Here is a 22,225-nt window from a genome sequence, read left to right as displayed (position 1 = left end):
TGGAAAGCAATTGTGCATTACGACTACATTAATAGTCATACATAAAGGTGAATTCATATAATGAAAGATGCTTCCCAGCAGAATTCACACTAAATAAAAAATGGCCAGTTTTGGACCCAACGTGATCAGTTGCTTTATGTTCATGGGTTTTTTTCCCCCTCCAGGCTCTTAGAAACCCACAAAATTTAATATTATAACCCTAAAGTTTTGAAATTATCTGAAAAACAGGAAAAATGATGGCCTGTCTTTCCCCCCCCCCCCTTTAAAAATACAGCTATTTGTTAAGCACATACAGCATTCCCTGGAGACACTAGAAAACAACATTTGAAAATTTTCCCACTGAGATGTCATGGAGAATTCCTACCCTAAGCTAGAACATCATCCAGCCATTGAATCTGCACCAGGAGACTCCTGTGTCCAACAGAGTCGCACTGTAATATCTGGAAGTCATTCAAACAGATCCACTACCTAACATGCAGTCCCAGGTAACGGCATCATTAGGGACACACTGAAGCACAGAGAGAAATTCAGGCACAGGCAGACAACAAGAGCGTTGCATCTGTTAGCTGCGACTGACTTTTTAAAGGCAGTTATCCTACAGTCTCTGTAATTTGGCTTAGAGGTTTTATAACCACAGCTTCTTCTGTTCCGAACTGCTAAGTATTTAAACTCATCATCTTTATCTCTTTAGTGTTCACTTTTTTCCCTTCTTGAAGTACTAAATACGGCCATATTATCAACCAGAACTTTTCAGAAGTGGCTTGTGATTTAAGTACCCACCATAAAATACCATCAAGGAGACGGAGTTCATGAATATCCACCTCTTACTGAAATTCTCATGCAGGCGTCCAAAAGCACTACTCACTTTTTACTGACTTGGCTTCAGAAATCAGCCCTTCTTGCCTAATTCCATCTAGGTCCCTTTATGCATGCGCTACGCTACGCTTTAAACGTAAATCATTTGCAAAAGGCTGAAATCAAAACCCTAATAAAACAGAAGGATCGCAAAATAAATATTACTCGTTAAAGCTAAATCAAAGCGGCTTTCTTTAAGGTTATTGTTAAACAAAACAAAAACAAAACCAAACAACTAAAAAAAAAGCCTTCTTAGAAGGCTACAAGGGCGACGAGATGGCGAAACACCCCCCAAAGCTGGAGCTAAAGGACAAGCCATCATTGATAACACCACCTCGGGAACCATCCATCACGTATCAAAAGCGGGATTGCCTGGGAACGCTTACACTTAGCTAATAACTCGCCCGAACGCTTGGAAGGGCTTTTTACGAAGCAATTAAACACAGACCGAACATAAAACTCGGAGTTCGTTAACGGGCCGCTGGAGCCGCCGGGCTCTCCGGCGGGCGGAGGGGCCGCCCAGCCCGGCAGACCCCCTCGGCGGGGCGGTGTCGTGTCGTGTCGCGCCCTGTCGTGCCGTGTCGCGTCCCGTCCCGCCGGCGGGCAGCGCCGCGCTCCCCTCGCCCCCACAGCCGGGGCCAGGGCGCCCGGCCGCGCCTCAGGGCCGGCCCCAACGGGCTCGGCGGGGGCTTGGTCCCCCTCACAGACGCCCCACCGCCACCACCGCCACCACCCCCGGTGTCACCCCCCTCGTCCCGCCGCGGGACAAAAGCCGGGACGCGGCCCCGCGCACCCCCTACCTTGCGTGGCGTCCCCCAGCTCCGCCCGGCTGCCCGCACGCAGCAGCAGGAGCAGCGGGAGCAGCAAGAGGCTCCCGTCCCCGCCGCCCGGCTGCTGCATTCCTGAGCCGGCGCCGCGCTACTCCCACATCCACCGCGCAGCGCCGGCGTCCCGGGCCGGCCCGCGTACCGCCGCGGGGCCGCGTCTCCTCCCGCGCCGCCGACCCGTCCCACGCCGCCGCGCCCTCGGGGCTGCGCTCTCTCGGCGGGCGGGGAAGCGAGCGCGGGCGGCCGCCGCCTCTGCCGCCCCTCAGCCCCTCGCTTGTCACTTTCCGCGAGCTCCGCTCACAGACCGGCCCCGGCCGAGCCCCCCCCGCCCCGCTCCGCTCCGTCCCCGCCGCAGCCCGGCCGAGCAGCGCTCCCTACCGTCCGGCCCGCGCTGCCGCTTCCCGCCGAGGCCGCGCGCCGCAGGAGGGCGCTCGCCTTCCCTCGCCTCCTCCCCGCCGGGCGCCATTTTGCCCCCCGCTTCCAGCCGGCGGCTGCGTCGCCCGGCTCGGTGTCTCTCACCTGTCGGCCGCGTCCCTGGGGGGCCCTGTGGAGGAGAGGCGGGTTTTCCTCACAGCGCACTTCGCGTCTTCCCTTTCAGAGCAGGTGGATTGAGGAAGGCGCCAGTTGGGGTGACCATCCCTTCCCCTCGCCATTTCGCTTTCCAAGGGTCTGCCACTCATACAGTAAACGCAATCTGTGGGATTATTGCACGGGGGGGGGGGGGGAGGGAAACCACTTTTCCAGGCAGAGTCCAAATTTGTTACTTGCTACCTCCGTTCCTAATCTTCCCAGGTCTCTTCCTGGCCTTCCCCCGTCATACTGGAATACCTTGTCGGCAAACATGGCTGAGGAAGCTCCCCAGCCACGAAGTAAAGGATGCCATGTCAGTGCTGAGGGAGCGAAATCACCATCTTGGAGTGTCTGACTCACAACTGCAACCACAGGTCAGCCTGTACCTGCCCCGCACACCAAAGCCGCCCGCGGGGCTCACAGCAGCGCTGACGGGGAGCGGTTGGGAGCTACGGGCACGTGTCTGAGCCGCGATGGAGGCACACGACTGACACCAGCCGCCTTCGGCCCCTGGGAAGGGCATTGCTCACTGGCCAGGTGCAGCCATGGCTGTGGGGAGGGCAGCTGAATCAGTTTTACGTAACTTAAAGTTTAGCCCGCTGAGCTCTGTGGATGCAGTGTTCTACTTTTTAGAGCATTTCTGTTGAAACAAAGAAACTGAGAACTAACAGTGTGGAAAAGTGGTTTCTCAACTGTTCTTCATACACGGGTTGATAGTCAAGAGCTTCCAATTTTCCCCTCACAACATTTCAGTTTTACTGGATTTTTTCTCCTACTTTTCCTGTCAGTCAGGAGCTCAGAAGCCCAGTTTGCATCTTAGGAATCGTTTTCAACTCTCTCTGCCTCAGTGAAATTGATATTTAATACACTGATTTCTCCTAATTTAGCTTTTATTCAAAAAAAAGTCACCCTACCTGAAAAGGAGTCAGGTATAGTTGCTACCTGAGATCACAAGTGCCAAGAGCAGCGTTGTAATCCTGCTCTCATTCCCCCGTTCTCCAGCACATCTCACCCCAGGCTGGGGACCATCCCCACGAGCATGTCATGACATGGTGCCCACAACCAGACCCCAAACACGCTTTTCCCTCTCGCTGGCGATAGGAAGCTGAGCTTTGGGGGCAGGAGGGGTGCAGTTCCCTCCCGCCAACACAAAGTACCAATTCACCATACATTCACCATCACAGCTGTAACTGCGTTCAGGCAGATTCGGTAGTGGATAGCACTGTTTTGCTGGAGTTGAAGGACACTGCCAAAGCCGGTTGAAGCTACTAGGAGTGATAACTATTTTCCATTCAGGAGAATGATCACATTCCTGGGATGCTTAGATTAGGTTTAGGATTTCAAAAGTCAGCAACTGTTTAATAAAAAGTTCATAAGCAGAGTGGAAACAAGGACAAGATTAAAGGAATTTCCTCCTCACTTCCTGCTAGATCAGATCCCACCCCTCTCAGGCTTGCTTTCTGCCATATGAATCTTGTATTTCTTGTCAGACGCTAATAGAGTTTCAAGAGGAGGAGCAAACCCAGATAAGCATCTGGCTGCGTGTTAGGGAAGGAGATTGAGGTCTGAAACCACCTTCTCCTCACATATACAAACACGCACATATTCCTCCTCAGACCAAGGAGGACAACGACAAGAGATTATCCGCTGCCTAGTGAAAACTGACCAATATACAAACGTGGATTAAATTGAAGAGGCAAAGCCAAGCTTGATACTGCCAGAGCTGTTATAGGATCTGGACATGACACACGGAAGGGACTGCTGCTGGGACCGGGCTGCCTACGTTTGCAGCATGGTGGCATTTGACTACTGCAGCATTAGACAAAGTAGCTCCTTGTTCAAGGCGCAGGACTTTTTGCCACCTTGCTCTAATACGCCTCAGGATGCAGTTTCACAGCTGGCTGAAGGCAGCCATGCTGCCACCTCCTCCCCCTTTCCCAATCATGCATTCCCAATACATTCTTTGTGTCAGCTCTAGTCGTTGCACAGCCACGCAGGACCTGCCCTTTCAGCAGCAGCGTGAGCTTAGGCCAGCTCAAACCAACCACAAAGCCAAGCCCCCCCACACCAGCCAGAGCTGGTTCCAGTCAAGGTTAGGAAGGACCCACACCATTGGCTTCCCCAGGCAGCTACACAGTCTTCCCAGTCCTGCACGTTTTTTCTGACACAAAGAACCAGGAGCCAAGATGGTTCAAGAGTTAAGCTGACAGTTACCTCTTCAGAGTGGAGGTGTTTCTGCCAATGTAGGTCCTTGAACCACCTTTTTCCCCAGGGCACAGCAAATGCTTTTTGGTCCTTAAGGGACAGGGAGTTGAAGGGGTGCCACAGCCAGCAGAACAGGGCCCTCATAAGCCAGACCCTGTCCCACTACCCCCAGCCAAGGTGAACAAGGCAGGCCCAGGTCCAGCCAAGAGTCTAGATCATCAGGCAAGCTCATGGTGGTAAGGCAGGTCTGAGATCAAGCTGAGAAAGCAACTACAGGTCAGGGTCCATTCCTCAGGCTGCATTCCAGCAGCGGTCATAGGGACACAGCACAGTGATGGCCAGGCAGGACCATAGCGATAAGATAGGTCAAACAGGGAAGTCAATCCACGTGTCGGGGTCCAGATCGGCAGCATCCATAGCCACACACAGGGATGTTGGACTTACAAACTACTAGTCCCCCAATATGGGTCAGGCAGGGGCTAAGGGACAGGCCAGGGCTGAGCTTAAATAGAGCCCCTGGGCAAGGGTGGGGTGGGGTGGGGTTGGAAGCCCCAGATGAGGCTGATCAGTCATTAAGAGCAATGAGTGCCCTCAGGGTCCTGACACTTATCATCTCCATACAGGAATACTAGAGCTAATGCCAGTGAGAAGGTCAGGCCGTACAGCTGGGATAGGATTTCTGCAGCACCAGCCCAGACTTGCCTGCCCTGACCCTCTTAGGTGACATTTCAAGCTATTTCTAAGCTGATCTAACAGCAAGCTGCCTGCAATAAAAAAAAAAAAATCTCTTTTATTTCCTGCATGTTCATCTGGGCAAGTCCATTCAGCCAGCTGGTCCCGTGGAAAACTAACCCTCTGATGAGGGAAAAGAAGAGCAATGTTCCTCCAGATCAGCCAGCTGGGTCAGCTCCCCCCACAGCTGCTGGGGTGTTAGATCCAGCAAAGGCGAGTGGGACCCTTGTTCAGGGGTGGGGTAGGAGCAGTTGAACCACTACTTTTGGCAGCAACCTGCTGTTGGGACTTGTTTAGCTGTAAGACAAAAGTGTTTCTTTAGTCTGTTTGTCGTGTAATGAAACAAGATGTCTGTGAGGTCCATCTCTGGGGTCCAGCTCTGAGCTGGGCGCAGGGATAACCCACGGCGAGTGCCTAAGGGTACAAAAGAAGTCTATGGCAGATGGGGAGACTAAATGCAGATTCCCCAAGTCTTCAGTTAGCTTGTAAGTGTTAGATACATGCAGTGTGAAAGGATAAATCTTTTATAAATAAAAAACAAACCACTTATTTTTAGCTGCAGATCTACCAAAGTGCATGCAATTAGCAAATATAAATCACTTCCTGGCTTGAAGACTGTTCAGCACAGCACATAAATGAAAGTTAAAACATACGTTTTGGGAATTCATGGTACATCTGCTCTCAATCTGCAGCATTTTGAAATCAATACAAATATTCTCCCTACTTTTCCTTTAACATGCTGCAGCCTGTCATACCACAGTGGAAGAACTAAAAATATATTAAACAAAGGAACTAGAGTGGACACAGCCCTAAACACCGTAAAATGAATAGCGCAGAGTATTCATAACGATCTGATGGCAAAAAGTAGTCGAGGTAAAGGTAAGCAGTGGCTTGGGAGGACAAATTAGAGACAGTTTCTCCTACATGGTCTGCAGGATGCTTCAGAGATGTAATGCACAGCTAAAGCTTCAGAAGGTGACTCTGGGGAGAAGAATCAACTGTTTGATGCATGTCTACATATTTTAAAACAATGAAAGGCTTACAGTCAACATTGTTGTGGAATTAGTTCCCGCAGGGAAAATGTATTGCACACAAAACTTTTTTATTCTTTTTTTTAATGAAAAGATAGCAAAGAAGCTGACTGTCTGGGAATGATTTGTAAGTACAATAAACCTCACAAGAGGATGATAAGCAAAATATTGTAAGAGAATAGTGTCAGAAGTACAGCAAAATAAAAGAGAAACATTACACATTTGTAGTTACTGACGTGTGTTCTTAAGTATCTTGTCACATTATAAAAGAATCCTTGTTTTCCTTTCCATCTTTCACTAATACTCCTATTAATCTAGACCAGATTTTGTCATTCAGCCATTTGAGGCTGTATCAATCATCCTTTGCCCATTTGAAATTCAACTAGAATTACACTAATGTGTTAAGGCTTCCAGAGTGGAACCTGGAGATGAGGTTAGAACTGCCTATGGATTCCTAGAATCTGTGCACCCATGGAAAGACCACCTGTAAATCTGATTTCAGTGCTGATTTTTGAATGCTGATATAACGTGGAAAACAGCAATTGCTGGTACTTTTTAAAGATTGGAGATTTACATATATCTTACACTGTCAATTCTTTAAAATAGGAATTCTAACATGTGAACATACTGTCTCAATTGATGCATCCTTCGTTTTCTAGCTGAGTTTTCAGGAGCAAGTGCAGTACAAATAATAACATGTTTCTTTAAAAGGAACAAGAGATATGAGTGTAAATTTTCTGAATTCTCTAAAAAAAGTCAGCCACTGTATAGAGAATAGGCATGAACAAGAAAGACATGTATTGTGCTATCCGATTTTTTCCAGCAAGTTATATGTCTTGTAAAAGTCTGTTGCAGACAGTTTAAGAAGTACGGACATTGGCCAACATGCATGTGAAAAATTTTACTTTATACAATCTTGTAGCAAAAGCTTTCCCTTTTGTTCATAATCGCATAAGAAAACGGTTGATAAACCTGGGGATCGTGACAGAACACTATTAAGCAATTAAGGCTGGTTTCAGTATTTGTGTTTTCAGCAGGAGCAAGACAAGACACCAAAGACAGGGAGGTAATGGATTGCACTTGACGCGTTTTTTTAGTTAAGAGTTAAATCCAGCGCCGGTCCTTGTCAGGATGTTTCCTGACATGCCTTCCACTGCCTGAATCAGGCAGGTCAGCTGCAGACACCGTGGAGTAGCTCAAGGTATGTCCGTAGGTGGTGGGACACGCGTGCCCTGCCGGGCGCCTCTTTTTATTTTGAAGGCAACAGGTTAGGCCGATGAATAGGTGTGTTTGTGCCAGTCTTTGCCACAGCTCTGTCTCCTTCTCAGGCTGAAATTTTTTTCTTTGCCTTAAGAGAAAAGCAAAGGACTGGCTAGCCGTAGGGAACGGTGGAAGAGGGCACCATCAGGGATCAGAGGACAGGTTGTAGCCCTGGGGAGTGACGGAGGGAGGGAGTATCAGGAGGTGCAGTACAATCTTGTTCAGACTGTGATCTGGGAGTACTTTGAAAATTGGCAGGAGACTATGGAAAAGATAAAAGGAAAAGCCTTGAAATAGACCACAATTCTTTCCCTTTCATATGTGAATTACACTGGAATTTTATATATATAGCAGAAGGACTCTGTTCTTTATATCCTTGAATTACATACCTCCATAACATGTAATGTTACCCTTCTGGAAAAACGAGGGCGATAGAATGGGACACAAACACCAGCGACTACTTAATAACATATGCAAATATTGGCACGCTTATTATGCATTATTTTTGTTGTTGTTATTACTTTATTTTTGTAACTGTGTGTTGGCACCCCAGCATTTCATTGAATTTGACATCCATTGTGCTGGGCACTTTCAAAGCGTTAATCTAACAACCAGACGTGGTACAGAGCAGGACGGGCGATGGGAGAAGCGTGTAACAGCAATGCTTCCAAATAGTCACACAGGCTGGTTATTTCCATGTCAGATGCTGAGCTTTGTAGTTATCCTTCAGGAGGAAAGAGTTGCAATTGTTTTATCTCTGACTTTCTCATTAGCCCCAGAAGTGAGTCTTGAAAAGAAGGCAATGGATTTACAGCTTAGTTCAGGCATGACCAGGTTGTACTTTTGCAAAATATCTCGGGTAATTTCAGGTGAAACTCCTCGTTAACTTCAAAGGGACCACGACTCCTCTTGCAGAGTTTGTTTGCTTTTTCTAAAAGGAATCAATTAACCCAATCCTCAAAAAATCTGATTCAGGAAGGAGGTTATCAAGGCAATAGTTTGGAAAACTGAACTGATATTACACTCAACTGTCTTAATCCATGACTTCACACCATTTGCAGGCAGCCCCAGACCAACCTGTAGTAAGTAGTCGTGCCAGGAAGGGCCATGGCAGCCATCAGCATGAACAAGGGAGATTTCACCACCTTCCTAAACAATATCATCTTTGTTGCCAGGCATGTAAAGCAGTAAAATACTTCAGTCATTAGAGGAAGAAGAATGTCACAATTTTTGCGGGAGAAAAATAGATTCCAGAATTCATGGTTTGACAGGTTAATAAGAAGCCCTGTACATTTGCCTTTACAATTTATTTACTTGTGAGTCTATACAGGGATTTTGTTAGGGATTTGGCATCTTAAACAGGTTTTTATTCCAACAACATTTCAATTCACCTTTAAGACTTTCAATTAAGACAAACTGAACTAGAGATCCATCGGTGGAATTTGCATGGAAGTTAGCGGGGGGTTGGCAAAGCCACGATAGCAGGGTTTAGGTATCAGGTTTATAGACTTGTATCGCACTATCTAACATCTCGTATTTTCCACTCATTTTGCATGTAAAACTTTTATTGATATCAGCGTGAGTTTAGCACGCCACTAAAATGGAGACTATGCCCCTAGGACACAAAATGATGTAAGGTACCCCATTTAGTTATAACAATTTGGCTGCACTAAATCTTGATGTTGAATGTTTGGTTTAGTTCCCCCATAAACTTCGTCTGCTGGATTTATATATTTTGGCTCCTTTTATTTTGACTCTAGTGGCTAAATTTGCAATGGGCTTAAGTGAATGCAATTCCACTCACACCAGCAGCAAATCTGCAGCACAGTGGGTATTTCTTGTTATATAAATATAGGGCCTCATCTGGCAAGATGCTGAGTGGACTAACTTGGTCGGGTTTCTGTGAGATCCGAGAGTGCTCAGCACCTCCAGGGAGAAATTCCAGACCTTGCAGCAACTGAACCTCCACACAGCATGTCTGTGGTCATTTTCTATAGCCCTTTGTCCAAATCAGAGTACACAATGCATTTATCGTCTTCTTAATCACAAACACAAAAGCTAAAGTATTTATTTTCCTGGATCTTATAAAAGCACACCTCTATCTGCAACAAAGAATTATGTAAATTATGAGGATGATGGAGGGTTTTTTCTCCTCTATAGCTCTGTGAAATTTAGCTTTCACTCGCACGGGTGTGGATTTTTTTAAATAAAGCAGTATTTCAATAATGGCTTCAGTGGGATTTTTTAATTCTTCTGCTCTATTTAGAGTTTTTTTAAAAATCCATTTCAATTCCAGTGAAAATGTCTCTGATCTGATAAAGCAGATGAAGTCACTGCATAGGCTTACTATTTTATTTCCATAAGGTTTGAAAGTTTTGTTCCCTGCAGTGTTTTGGAGCCCAGGAGTATTCATCTGTTTTGTAAAAGGAAAGTTCTACGGAGCAACATTTGGTCACTGTTGTCTGAATTTCATTATTCTGTTCTCCAGACTAGCAGAGGGGAAAAGTGCAAGTTAGCTGGGTCACAGTCTGAAATGTGAGAGCAGTCAACTTTTTCTGAAGTTTATGGGAATGAAAGGAAATTTAATACTGTTCAAAAGAGAGATTTAAAGTTGCATCATGTGAAAACAATTGGAGAAGTTTAATCCTGAGGTCTTGCGTTATTTGGTAACTTACATGACCATTTGTCAGCCTACAAAAGCTGAAGTTGGCTTTGCCTCTGTTAACAGTTGGCCTCTGTTTTGGAGTGGTATTGCAATACCAAAGGAACAAATACAAGTTATATTGGTTTTATAGACCACTACTAGTTCTATTCTTCTTTATCCTTTCAGCTCATGCCGTGTCTGCTTGTCTCCTCTGGGTCGCCAGTGCAGATCTCCCACCGATCTCAGCAACACGTGCTGACAAGCCTTTCATGTAGAAGGGACTACAGGGCCTGACAGCTTCTTAGACCTTTAAAATGCTGAATACATATCCATAATTTAACCTTTACCTCTCAGACTGCTTCAGGACTCATACATTTCACTGTATGTGGAATGAAAGCAATGGGACCCTGGGACGTAACTGAATACTTAGTATTTTGTAATGTTTCTAGTATATCATTTATGCTAAAAGATGTTGATTAAAGTTCTTTACATTTATATTAGTTTCTGTGGAGCAAATGAAACAGAAAATCTACAGAGGTTTAAATGCATAAAAACTAGAGATGTTTTCCAGAGTGTTCCATCACAAATTGCATCAAATAACCCCTAGCAAAACCTCTTACTGTTAAGAAAATTCTCCTGTAAGGTAGCCTACATCTATGTCATCTCCTTCTCCCTCCACTGATACATCCTCTCTGGTTTTGGCATCCGCATCAGCACCTTCTGTGTTTGGCCATCACTCAAGGTCTCGCTACACAGATTTAAAATAATGCTAATAATCATTATTAATGGGAAAAAAATGAACGGTGTCAAAATAAAGACAACTGATTTTTGAAGGATATTTCATATGCTTTTAAATATTGTTTTGAGGGAGCTGAGTCCCAACAAGACTAACTTTTAAGAAGATCTTTGGGGTTTGCATTGGTACCGGGTGTCACTGACCCATGCAGCTGGCAGGAGTGCTGGAGCTTGGGGAATAAGACCACATACGTAGCACAAACATCCTTGCTTCTACTTCTAGGTTAAATATTCCCAGTTGCCCAGCGGTGCTGGAGTGCCCAGGTACATCTGCACCGGGGGCTTTCGCCCACGTTGTGTGCTGGGCAAGTACCGAGCTGCTCCCGTCGGACGGCTGCACGCTCACCCGGGCTCCGCAGCAGAGCACGCTGGTTTGTGCACAGGGACGTGTACGTGTAGCTGCCATGAAACTGGACAAGATGTGCTTTAATCCTTCCAGCTCACGTTTGCAGTGACTGATGAGCCTCTTTCCCTTTATTTCTCAGCGCGATTCATTTATAAGTTGCTTATGCCAGCTCTGAAAATTGGGGTTTATGTCCTTTTTTTTTCCAGTCAGTGCTTCATGGCTTCAACATTCCTTGCAACGGACGATCACTGCAGTGCTGTAAAGTACAGGAGTGAGGCAGTCCCGTGTGCTATTGCTACTACAAACACTGCAGTTGCTATGGAAGATGTTCTTTGCTTTAACACAGCCATACACCTGACAACATCTCTTAGTAGGACAAACCTCCACAGCTCAGGCTACGTGGCCAAAGCTCCCCAGCCCCCAGCCACACTCAGCCAGCCCAGAAGGAGCCACCGCGGCCAAGGTGAGCCAGAGGAGCCGCTGTCTTGCTTTTCTCCCGTGGGAGCTTTCTGGGGACGTTACAAAAACTGCAGCATCTGCCTTTTCTGCAAGCTCACCTGGTTGTACAGTAACTCCTCAGACATCCACGCTGGTGTTCCACAAAGGGAATTTTAGTCAATGCTGAAAGCATGGACCAGAGGAGGGTTTGCAGATGTTGATGTTAAATATTGATCTTGAAGTCTTGTGTTCCTACACGGTACTACAAAAGAGAAAAGAAATCTAGAGGGGGAAAATATATTATGTACGGAGAAGATGGCAAGTTGGAAAACTGTGAAGGAGACTGAAGAGGAGGAAAAGCCGGAAACAAAGAAGGGAAAAAAGAAAGGAGAAGAAACTCCAGAAGTTAAGATGAAAGAAAGATCCCATATGCAAGCACTGAGCTACGAAACCATTATGCACAATTTTGCAGGAATTAGTGCATAGTGAGAGGAATCTGTAGCACTTCCCTGGATCTGAAAAACAATTCCTATGAAACATCCAGCGGCTATATGCTGTTTAGCATCAACCCACTTGGTAATGGCAGAAAAAATTAGTAGTATGTTATTTATATATGAGCTGAGGTATATTCTGTACCTTCTTTCTACCGCACAGGAAGTTTAACATACATGCACAGGGACATTCAGCTATTTAGTGGGTTTTCAAGGCCTGTATATAAAATTGAAAAATGCAGCTCAGCTGCTTTTTATAAGACATTCACAATAATCAGTTCAAAGTAGAACATACAATAGCTGCTTAAAAATTGACTTTGATTCCCTCTATGATAGAGAGCTTACCAGTACAGCCTGGGTATTTGAAACCACTAATGTCTAGTTTAGTTTTTGCTGCTGTTTAATTTGCATGGATCTATTCCATCTCTTTTTTTTTTTTGTGAAAGCAGAAAAATAAAATGTCTTACATTGCTAGCGCTGCCATAAATGTTATCAACAGTAAATGCTTGAAATTGTGCCAGAAGCTCTACTGTCCCACCTGCTACTGCGAGCGAGATACTAATTAACAGCCCTGTACATGTAGCACATTTTTGCTTGCAGTTTTGCTTTGCAATAAAGTAAAAAATAAATGGCTTCAATTTACGTTAAACATTTTGCTCAATCAAAATAAAACGTACAAAAATGAGGACAGTTATCCTGACAATACAGAAGCAGAAAGATTAGCTTTTTTAAAATACCTCCCTGATTTTCTCCAATCAAAACAATTTGCCGAAGCAAACAAGTATCTGCAGCACCACAAATCCCCATCCCTCTTCACCGGGGTGGACTCAGGGAGGAGAGCAGCCCCAGCTCCGCACGGCACCCGCCAGCCCCCAGCGCGAGTCCTGGCCCTGCCTCAGCCCCCGGTGTTGCACCCAGGCAGGTAACGCAGCCCAGCACCACGGCTCTGCAGGGTAAATTCCCGGCTTTGCCAGGTTTTTGTCTTCACGACTCTCATCACGTACAGATTTTAATAGCAGACATGCACGAAAGTCTAAAATGTCGGCAGCTCGCATCCAACAGCACGTTATTATAAACAGAGCGAGTTATAAAATAGCCGGGTGCGTTACCGAACCGCAAACACAGCTTTCATACCCCGTAGATTCCCTTTGCTTCTGCCGGAGCAGCTTTGGCCACATTCTGCCATATTTCTTTGTGTCATGATTCTAATGACTAATATCAGAATCCCAGAACATATTTTTAAGCGAGATACAAACAGCACAAGTAATGATACCCAGCAGTTTTGTATCCTTCATCCTTTCTACTTGCACCTCAGAAGTCTCCCACCGACCTTCCAGCACCTGTCACGACTCCAATTTACTGAGTTTCCCACCTCGTCGGGGAGCTCCCACCTCCCACCTCCCTCCTTGCCCCAAAGCTGCTGGTGTGGCGGGTGCTGAGCTGCAGTGCCTGCACACACACACACACACACACAGGCCAAGGGCAGAGCAGGCAGAGGCTGAGGTCACGCCACAACTTTTCCCTTTGGTAAACAAGCAGAAGGAGGAGTAAACCAGAAAAAAAAAAGCTTTGCAGCAGATCCTTCCACAGCTGACCAAGTGCGGCTGCTGCTGACGTTGCCCTGGGACTGAAGAGTTATGGCATCCCTTTTCATGTGTGCGAGTACCAAACTTCTGAGTTTGGAGGGATCCTACAGTCTCAGGGATCACGGAAAAGAAACTCGACATTAACAGCAGCGACCGGAGACGGGACGAGCCAGACCCCTGCCATGAAGCAGACCCCTGCGAGCTCTGCCCTGCCTGCTAAGAGAGGAGGGAGCGAGAGGAGCCGGTTTGGGGGCTCTGTGCCGCACCACGCGCCCCACGGGGCGAACAGCAGAAGACCGTGGAGAAGCACCAGAACCTCACACCTTTCTTTTGAACAATTATAAAACAAATAGTTCCACTGGCACGAGAGACGATGGCACTGGGTTTCCTACAGGGGTGTGTTTGGGGCATGCAGTCCTGTGTGGATTCACTGATGTCTAGAAAGGGCTGAGCTCCCAGAGCTGCCGTTCTTCAGCAGAGGTCTCACCAGGGTTTCTTTCTCTCTGCCATTCCACTGCGAAGTACCATCGAACCAACTGTATTTAACCTCTTTGCTAACGCACATCTATATCCAATTTGAAATATGGCAACAGATTTCCTGGTGTCACCTAGAAGAGACACGCAAAGGTGGGGTGACCGCATGGGGCTCTTTAGGAAACCAGGCTAAAAAAATTCACAACAGCGATGTGCAGGCAGGCGTGATACCCTTGCATTGCCCGTTAAGAAGTTAAACTCAGGGAAAGTAAGTTTCCTTTGATTTCAGGAAGTCTGAGGGAATCTCTGATAATAGGGTTTTAATTTGAACAGTAAAACCATAATGTTTTCAGAATGTTTAACAGAATGTCTTTAATTTTTAATAAGCTTGACTAGTTGGTTAAATAACACAGGCTGAATGCTGCCATCCTGCATTAGGAAATCTGTCCTTAAGCTACCTAAACTTACTGACTTCTCTACTTTCCATATAACTTAGTGTTTCAACTTCCACAAAACCAACAATTTTATCAGGAGGACACTCAAAGCTAAAAACCAGTAAGCATAGGGTACACTCTGACCTCTCAAAACTCAGGTACTCCTGACAAAGGCAATCAGGACCTAACTGGGCCATATCCGTTTTAGCATTCTAGTAAACTCCAATTTAGCTATTTGAGATAACACTTACATACTAATTAAGTTCTTCAGCCTAAGCTGCATATAACTGGTGCTTTCATTTTGCTTTGTAAAAGCCTATGCTTCACCCTGAAAGATGTAGGCATCTGGAATTAGACAGAACTGTCATTTAAATTATACGTATTATTTTTTCTCTGTCATCCAAGTGGTCAGACTCTCAAACAGTTTGAATTTCTTATGAAGGAAGAAACACCTCTAAATTGTTGCTGAGCCAAATTAAACCCCAGCATTGTTTAAAAATCACATTCTTTCATTTTGTGCCACAGATTGTAAGAGCTGAGCATCTGATTACTGCCCTCATAAAATTTCTTCTTTGAGGCTGACTATAATTACAGAGTATTTTAACGCTTTTATCTTTGGACTACGCTGGGACAGGATAGGTTTGTAGTCTCTGTCTCCTGTTTCATCCAGTTTTGCATGATCAGAAAGGAAAAATACAGAAAACTTTCTCTCTCCTTCCCCCCTTTCTGGACAAGTGTGTAGCCTTAGCACAGCCAAACCCAGCCTGCAGCAATACGCTCAGTTCAGGGAGGGAGCAACATTAGTGACCTGAGCAGGAAAATGCTTATAGAATCATAGAATCGTTTAGGTTGGAAAAGGCCTTTAAGATCATCAAGTCCAACCATTAACCTAGCACTGCCAAGCCCACCACTAACCCATGTCCCTAAGCACCACATCTACACGTCTTTTAAATACCTCCAGGGATGGTGACTCAACTCCTTCCCTGGGCAGCCTGTTCCAATGCTTGACAACCCTTTTGGTGAAGAATTTTTTCCTAATATCCAATCTAACCTTATAGACATGGTGGCCTTAAAACAAATCTTAAACTCAGGAAAACCTCTCTCTTGGTAAGGATCCTTGCAGGCAGGTGATCCCAAAGGAGAAGGCAAAGTCCCACGTGCTGCTGCCCCTTGTCCGTCCTTCCTCGCACGAGGGATCCTCTGGCCAGGGCAGGGGTTCAGCTTCTGCTGCCTTGATACCGAACTGCCTGGATTATGCACCTTCCTCCGAGCGAGCCATCCTGCAGCCCTCAGCACCGCTCAGAGATAAAAGCTGTTTCTCATTTCAATAGCAGCTGTCTCCAGCGCTTTAACCCGCATTTATGAGATTTATTCTGCATAACTGGATCCTGCCCCACCTTGCTCATGGCTCCTCCTGGCAGTCCAAGCCTTGCTGCTGCCAGGAACAACTGCCGAAGTCATCCTTCATGGAAGTGGTGGAGCTGATCATTTCTGAAGGTCTCCCGGCCTCGCCATGGGAGGTTAATGGCATTGTGAAGGGACACACATGACTGGTTATTTTGTGCCAGAAACAACACAAGCACTCTGCTTGCAAACTTCCTAAACTCCTCCGCTTCCCTCCAGCTCCCCCCGTCTCCCAGGAGCGGTGGATAAACACGGAGTCAAATGATTCAAAGCTTCGCATACTCGCTCACTGTGACACAGGACTTTCTTTGCCTATTTATTCCCCCTACAACTAACCTTTTTTTTTTACCTTCCTTTCTGCCGAGGACGCGAGGAGGTTCACCAGGACTGGAAAGAGCAGAGGAACGACCCTGGGGACTCCCCACGCAGGGAGCTGTACGCCACGGTGGGAGCGGCAGCACGTCTAAAAGTCACCCTGTGGCACCCAAACAGGCACCTCGAGGGAGCAGAGCGTGAAAGGTTTTTAACAGTCCTTCCAGAATGGCTTTTATAAAGGAGGCGAGGCAGCTGAATTGATTTGAAGTTGGTGCAAGGTCTTTCTTAGCAATGCCGTGATGTTAAATATAGCCATTAAATACAGCCAGACTCCTCTAATGTTTATCTCATCCTGGCTACATCTAGGGATGGATGGAAAGGTCAAAATTATGGCAAATTAAATGTGCCACGGGCAGGATTTCTTCGCCAGCCTTTACCTCGCTGTAGTTTTGCTGGTGAAGTGCACAGCGTTGCTGCTTTGTCCAGGAGCCGGTGGGATGCCAGGAGATGTTACCGGTGCCCAGCCCCTGTGCGCAGAGGGCTGTCATGCTGGGGTTCATTTACCAAGATGACGCAAATTATAACCCGTGCCATCAGAAATGGGAGGATGGATATTTAATAACGACTTCAGATGCTGTACGAATCCATCCTAATGGCTGCGGCTTTGGCTCCTCTCACACGCTGTCACACAAGCCTGGATGAATTTCAGATCTGGACTGTTGCTCCTCGCTAAGAGTCCTCTTCCTAATTAAAACTTAATTTGTTCCCTGTAATCAGGCTCTGCGTGAGTATATCTGAGTGTTTAGCCACAGAGGAAAGTGTGAGTTTACAGAATTAAAGTGCAGGTGGGATGCTGTGAGCAGCAGGTTCTGCGCTGGCATATAAAGCCATTTCCCATAATGGGGAATAGGGCCGTTATCTCTGTTAATTCTGGCTCGTAATCACAACCTGTGAAAACAAAGGCAGTAAAACCAAATCCGTCACTGGGTTGAAGCTTTCATCCCTTCCAGTCTCCATATATACCACCCCCCCCACCTCCACCCCAGTGCTGGTGCGTGATCCACTCTCACGCTTCCCTGACCCTTCTCCTTCACCCGCACTCCCTGGCCCCAGCCTGGCCCTGCTCCTTGCTGGTCCCAGCTCACGGTTTCTGGGATCTTTCCAGAGCCTCCCAGAGCCGGGGAGTGCGAGGGAATACTAAGGGAAGGGATGAGAAGCAGCTCTTCTGACAGTGGAGAAAGTGCACCGACACACCGGCACGTGCTGGTGGTCCCACATGCCTGGACAGCGTCGGAAAACATTGAGGGGAAAAAATGAGAATTGGTTTATTTGATTTGATAAGTGGTTTGTTTCATTTGCAGCCACTATCCCCACCTGAGCCTGGGCATAGCTGTCAGTGCTGTGATGGAAACGTGCCGAATAACACAGGCTCTTCACGGCAAAGCTGAGGGAACAGATTTTTTTCAAGGCTTAACTGGCAATTTTGCCCCAAACTCTGCATGCTGAAGATCTGGAGATTAGACTTTGGATTTATCACATGGAAATACCCCACAAAAAACCAGCATTGTGCAGCGTTTTCCTGAATTGTTTTAGCCAGTCTCAAAGTGACTGGTTTTGGTTTACCAGGCTGGGTTTCAGCTTTGTGCCAATACTTATGCTCAGGAGACTACGCTTAGGGAACAGCTTGGCAGCCCGTGAACTCACTAAGGACTTCAAAGATGCAGTAATTTTGAATTGTGAATGAACGCCCGGATTATAGGTGAAATCACGGCGATGTGAGGTGTCGCAGGACCCTGGGTCCATCCGACACTGCCCCGAGACTCTTTACCAATGCTGCCATCTAGAGAGAAACAGTCCATCTTCCACGGGTGTCACAACCTACAGAAGAACAGGATTTCGGAGCTTTTCTGCCTCTAGCACAAGGGTTCAGCCTCTGGTGCATGTGCTCGCTGACACCAGCTAGTAAAATCATCACCCCGTGCGCTGGGAGTCACCCCGGCCGCTGCTACCTGCTATAACTTGACTTCTGGTAGTGGCTCCTCTGCAAGACCCACCAGACTGGGACGAGAAATCACCGAGCGGCAGTTCGGTGGCTGGGCTGATTTCTGCTCCGTGTACGGCCACGGTTGCTTTTGTCAGTGAGCTCTTGTGATGTATTTTCACTTTTCTGCAGTGGAAACTGCATGCAGAAATGAGATACGGCATTACGTAAACTCAGGGTAAAGATTAAAACGCATACGATGAGTGAGACATCTGGATCTAATTGGGCTCCTCCGGGACAGGAGTCTATAGCTTTAGTCTGAAGAGAAGCAACGAGCGAGCAGGAGTAATTTTCATGCAAATATCCATCTGCACAGAGGGGCCGAGTCTCTGCAAACACCTCCATCGCCACGTCTTTGGCAAACGCGGCCCATTAAGTGCCGTACGGGCTGACCGCGTTTCTCTGTTGTTGCACACAGTCACCGATTTGGAAGGAATCCGCTATACTACAGCCCAGGGGTAAAAGTGAAATTTCCTGAGAAAATTATGACTAACTGAATCTTGGCGCGTAGAACGAAGTCTCCCGTATTCAGAGCTGTACCAGTTATCCTTAACCACCAGCCGCTTTTCCTTTACTTGCTGTATATTCAGAGACTTGCTGGCACTCGGCGGCTGCCAAGAGCTACGTCCCACTCGGCAACCCAGTGGGCAAATCCACCCGGGCTTCCCCAAGAGCAACCGTTGCCTATAGCCATCTCCCTCTCCCACGCAAGGCTCCAAATCCCACCAGCTGAACGGGCAAGGGCCGCACAGGCACAAATTTTTTGCCATGGAGGAAGGGTACTGACGGGGGGAACAGTTTGGGCTCTACTTTGCAGCACTTGTAGGTGCAGCGGAAAGGAACAGTTGGAGGAACTGTAGCCGAGATAAAGCTATGAGAGCGCAGGAAGCTTTGCATCTCATTCTGAAGATGCTGAAATAAGTGGGGAGCCCCGGGAGAGGAGAGCTGCGTGCCACTGTAGAGCTGTTAGCACCACTGTGGGCAAGAGAGCAGTTTTTAATACATAATTTGACTGAAAAGCACTCACGGTTCCATTAGAAGGAACTCAGGACTGACCTGCTTTAAAAAGAGGCCAACCATAAACTATGGGGTCACTTGTTCACGCAACACTTAAAAGGCAAATTAGAGCAGCCAAATTGTTTTTCCCCCACTAATCCCAGCTTTCTGGTTTAGTGCTTTGCAGCCGGCAGTGAGGAAAGCCTCCGAGACCCGACCCTGCCAAGTGAAGCGCCAGCCTCGCAGGCACAGGACCACGGCACAGAAAACCCGGCTTTCCCAAACTCGGGCACACGCTTTCCCCGGGTCAGCAGCTGCTGCGCCGCGGAGCGATGATGCTGCACGCACGCACACGCTTGCGCACGCACACCGCAGGTCCTGCTGCATGCAGCAGCTTAGCACAGCCCGCCTGTGGGCAGCAGCGTTTCCTACCTTGGCTTTTAGCCTTTATTAATATCTCCTTTTTTCTCTTTACCCTAAGACTAAGCCAGGTCATTTTACTGAGCAGCTATTAGGATGCTAACACATTTTACAAAACGTATTATTTGTGATTCTCGTTGGTTTTTTAATCAAATCAGACTGAAGCGCTATGATGCAAATGTAAATTCTTTTGTCTCTGCGAGTATTTTATAATCACCAATTTACATTGTTTTCAAGTTTGTTATTAGCTGACTGAGAGATCAAATGTTTCTGTGCCATATGGGTCCCTACAGAAGAAGCTGTCAAGTAGATTTAGGCTTGGTCTTTCAAGTGCTCAGAAGAAAGGAGACTCCCCAGATTAATTTGGAAGCTTCCTTGCTGACTGCATCTGCCCTTTCCTGGCCGCACGGCTCACACTTCCAGACCAATTCATTTGGCAAAAGTCACAGGAGCATCCGCGCTAACGATGCCTGACATGCAGTATGGAAATGGAGTCTTTCATTACAGCCCCAAATACTCCACAAACATTTTCTCCGCTAAAACAATTACAAACCTCCTCTGCAGATTAAAAAGGGAAGAGTGAGCCAGTTCCGTGCTGCAGAGCACCAGCAAAGACAAGGTGTTTTTATCATAGCCCACCACTAAGTACTCTCAGGGAACAAGGGCTTCTGTTAGAGGACTGAAATCTGTATTTGCCAGTAAAAACGTTGGCAAAAAAATCAAAAAGGAGGTTTCACAGCAGTGATTTGCTGGAGTAGAAAAAAGGGCAGATGAGTCCCATGCTAACCCACATGAGCTGGGCCAAGGAGAGGGGATGGAGCAGAGATCTGACAACAGTGGTGAAAAGCAGCGGGGTTTGGTCCCGCATCCCTGATGCTTCTCTGCTGCAAGTGCCACTGTGGCAGGAGCTGGGCTGAAGGAAGTGCCCCACAAGACAGCGCACGACGGGGACATTTGCTGGCTTTTTGGATTTCTTCACTTGTGTTTCGTTAAGTGACACGGCACAGCTTGCTCTGGGTAAGGCTTTTGTGCTCCCTGGGAGCAGCACCCACCTCCTGCTCTCTGCACCCGTACTGCCTCCAGGGAAGCTTTCCTTTGGGTCGGCAGATTGCGAGGAGGAGGAATCAGCAGCTCCGCAGCGGCTATGGGGGGAAGAGACGCAGGAGCGAGTTCCCCGGCAGCCCGGCCGCGCAGGCAGAGCTCTGCATCAGCACACAGCAGTTTCGGTGACGACTGTTAGCCACTCGGCACTTTCTACACAAGGACTTTGGAAACCGACCTTCGGCATCTGTTTTTTGTGAAGAACCCTCCATCACGTGCTAGGGTGGAAACTCTGGTCCATCTCTATGCACGTGGGTTGTTTGGGTTTGGTTTTTCCTTTTTGCTTGGAATGGGAGAAACCTATATGCCACCTCTGCTATTTTTCACTGTAAACAGGAATCCTTGTTGCTGTAGTTTGTGGCCAGAGCCCGAGCACAAGCACTGCTTCCTCAGACAAATGACACAGGGTTTATTCAGATAATCTTCTGGTATTCTTCTGCGTTGCTGACCTGAATCCATCCAACACAGAGGCCGTGGCTGGTCCAAACCCAGAGCCCCGGGGTGGACAGGGCTGCGGTGGAAGCAGCACGGCTGCGTCTTTCCCCCAGGAACGTTTGGCCGTGCATCCCCATGGGCATGGCTGGCCAGTGGAGCCGGGCTGCAGGAGCAAGCAGGGACGAGAACTCTGCGTCCCCGACCCGGCGACATCCAGCACCGGGGCTCAGGCAGACAACGAGCAGCAACAGGCTGTGAGGTTGTTTGTTTTTTTTTAAATATGCCCCACACCAAAGCAGCTCTGCCAGCAAAACTGTTAGCGCGGGTTGAGCAGAGAAGTCTGTCTGTCTGTCAGAAAAGACACCTCACCTCTGTGAGGAAGATGAGATAAAGAGCTTTTTGTCAGCACGTCTGCATCTACCTCAGAAGTGTGCTGGCAGCATCCTGGTTAGGGTGAGGGTGGGATGTTTCACATTCCTGGAAAAGAGCTGTTCCCTCAGACCTGCCCAGGGACCCAGCCTGAATTTCAGCTGCAGGGGCAGTGCCTCCACAGCAAGGCCCCAGGGCAGAGGGCGAGACGGGGCACGGGTGTTGCAGGGATTTGGGTGACAAAGGCAAGCAAACCAAAAAGGGGAAAAGTCACCTAAACTCATTCCCACTGGTGCGGCTACTTTTATTAGCCTCGCTTAAGCCGCAACAGCCTTGAGATGGAGGGAGTAAGTCTTGTGGATTTACCTGGGGTTATTTTCCAGAGTCCCCCCCTCATTGCTGGAGGGTGTCATCTCCATGGATGAGGGGCACTAAGTCAGCAGCACGAGCACATCT

At 47.5% G+C, this 22,225-nt stretch overlaps 1 protein-coding gene across 1 annotated transcript in view; it reads right to left on the bottom strand.

Annotated features, from left to right (window-relative positions):
• Positions 1–1,962, bottom strand: part of ROR1 (receptor tyrosine kinase like orphan receptor 1) — a 172,908-nt gene extending 170,946 nt beyond the window's left edge. Inside the window, exon 1 of the mRNA XM_052802086.1 lies at positions 1,656–1,962. Within this exon, the coding sequence (XP_052658046.1) occupies positions 1,656–1,755 (100 nt within the window). The 5' untranslated portion in view covers positions 1,756–1,962. The remainder of the gene's footprint in view (positions 1–1,655) is intronic.
• Positions 1,963–22,225: the final 20,263 nt, after the last annotated feature.

The sequence above is a fragment of the Harpia harpyja genome, chromosome 11 (assembly GCF_026419915.1).
Source record: "Harpia harpyja isolate bHarHar1 chromosome 11, bHarHar1 primary haplotype, whole genome shotgun sequence".
Taxonomy (NCBI): domain Eukaryota; kingdom Metazoa; phylum Chordata; class Aves; order Accipitriformes; family Accipitridae; genus Harpia; species Harpia harpyja.
This window is presented reverse-complemented; position numbering and strand designations above follow the sequence as displayed.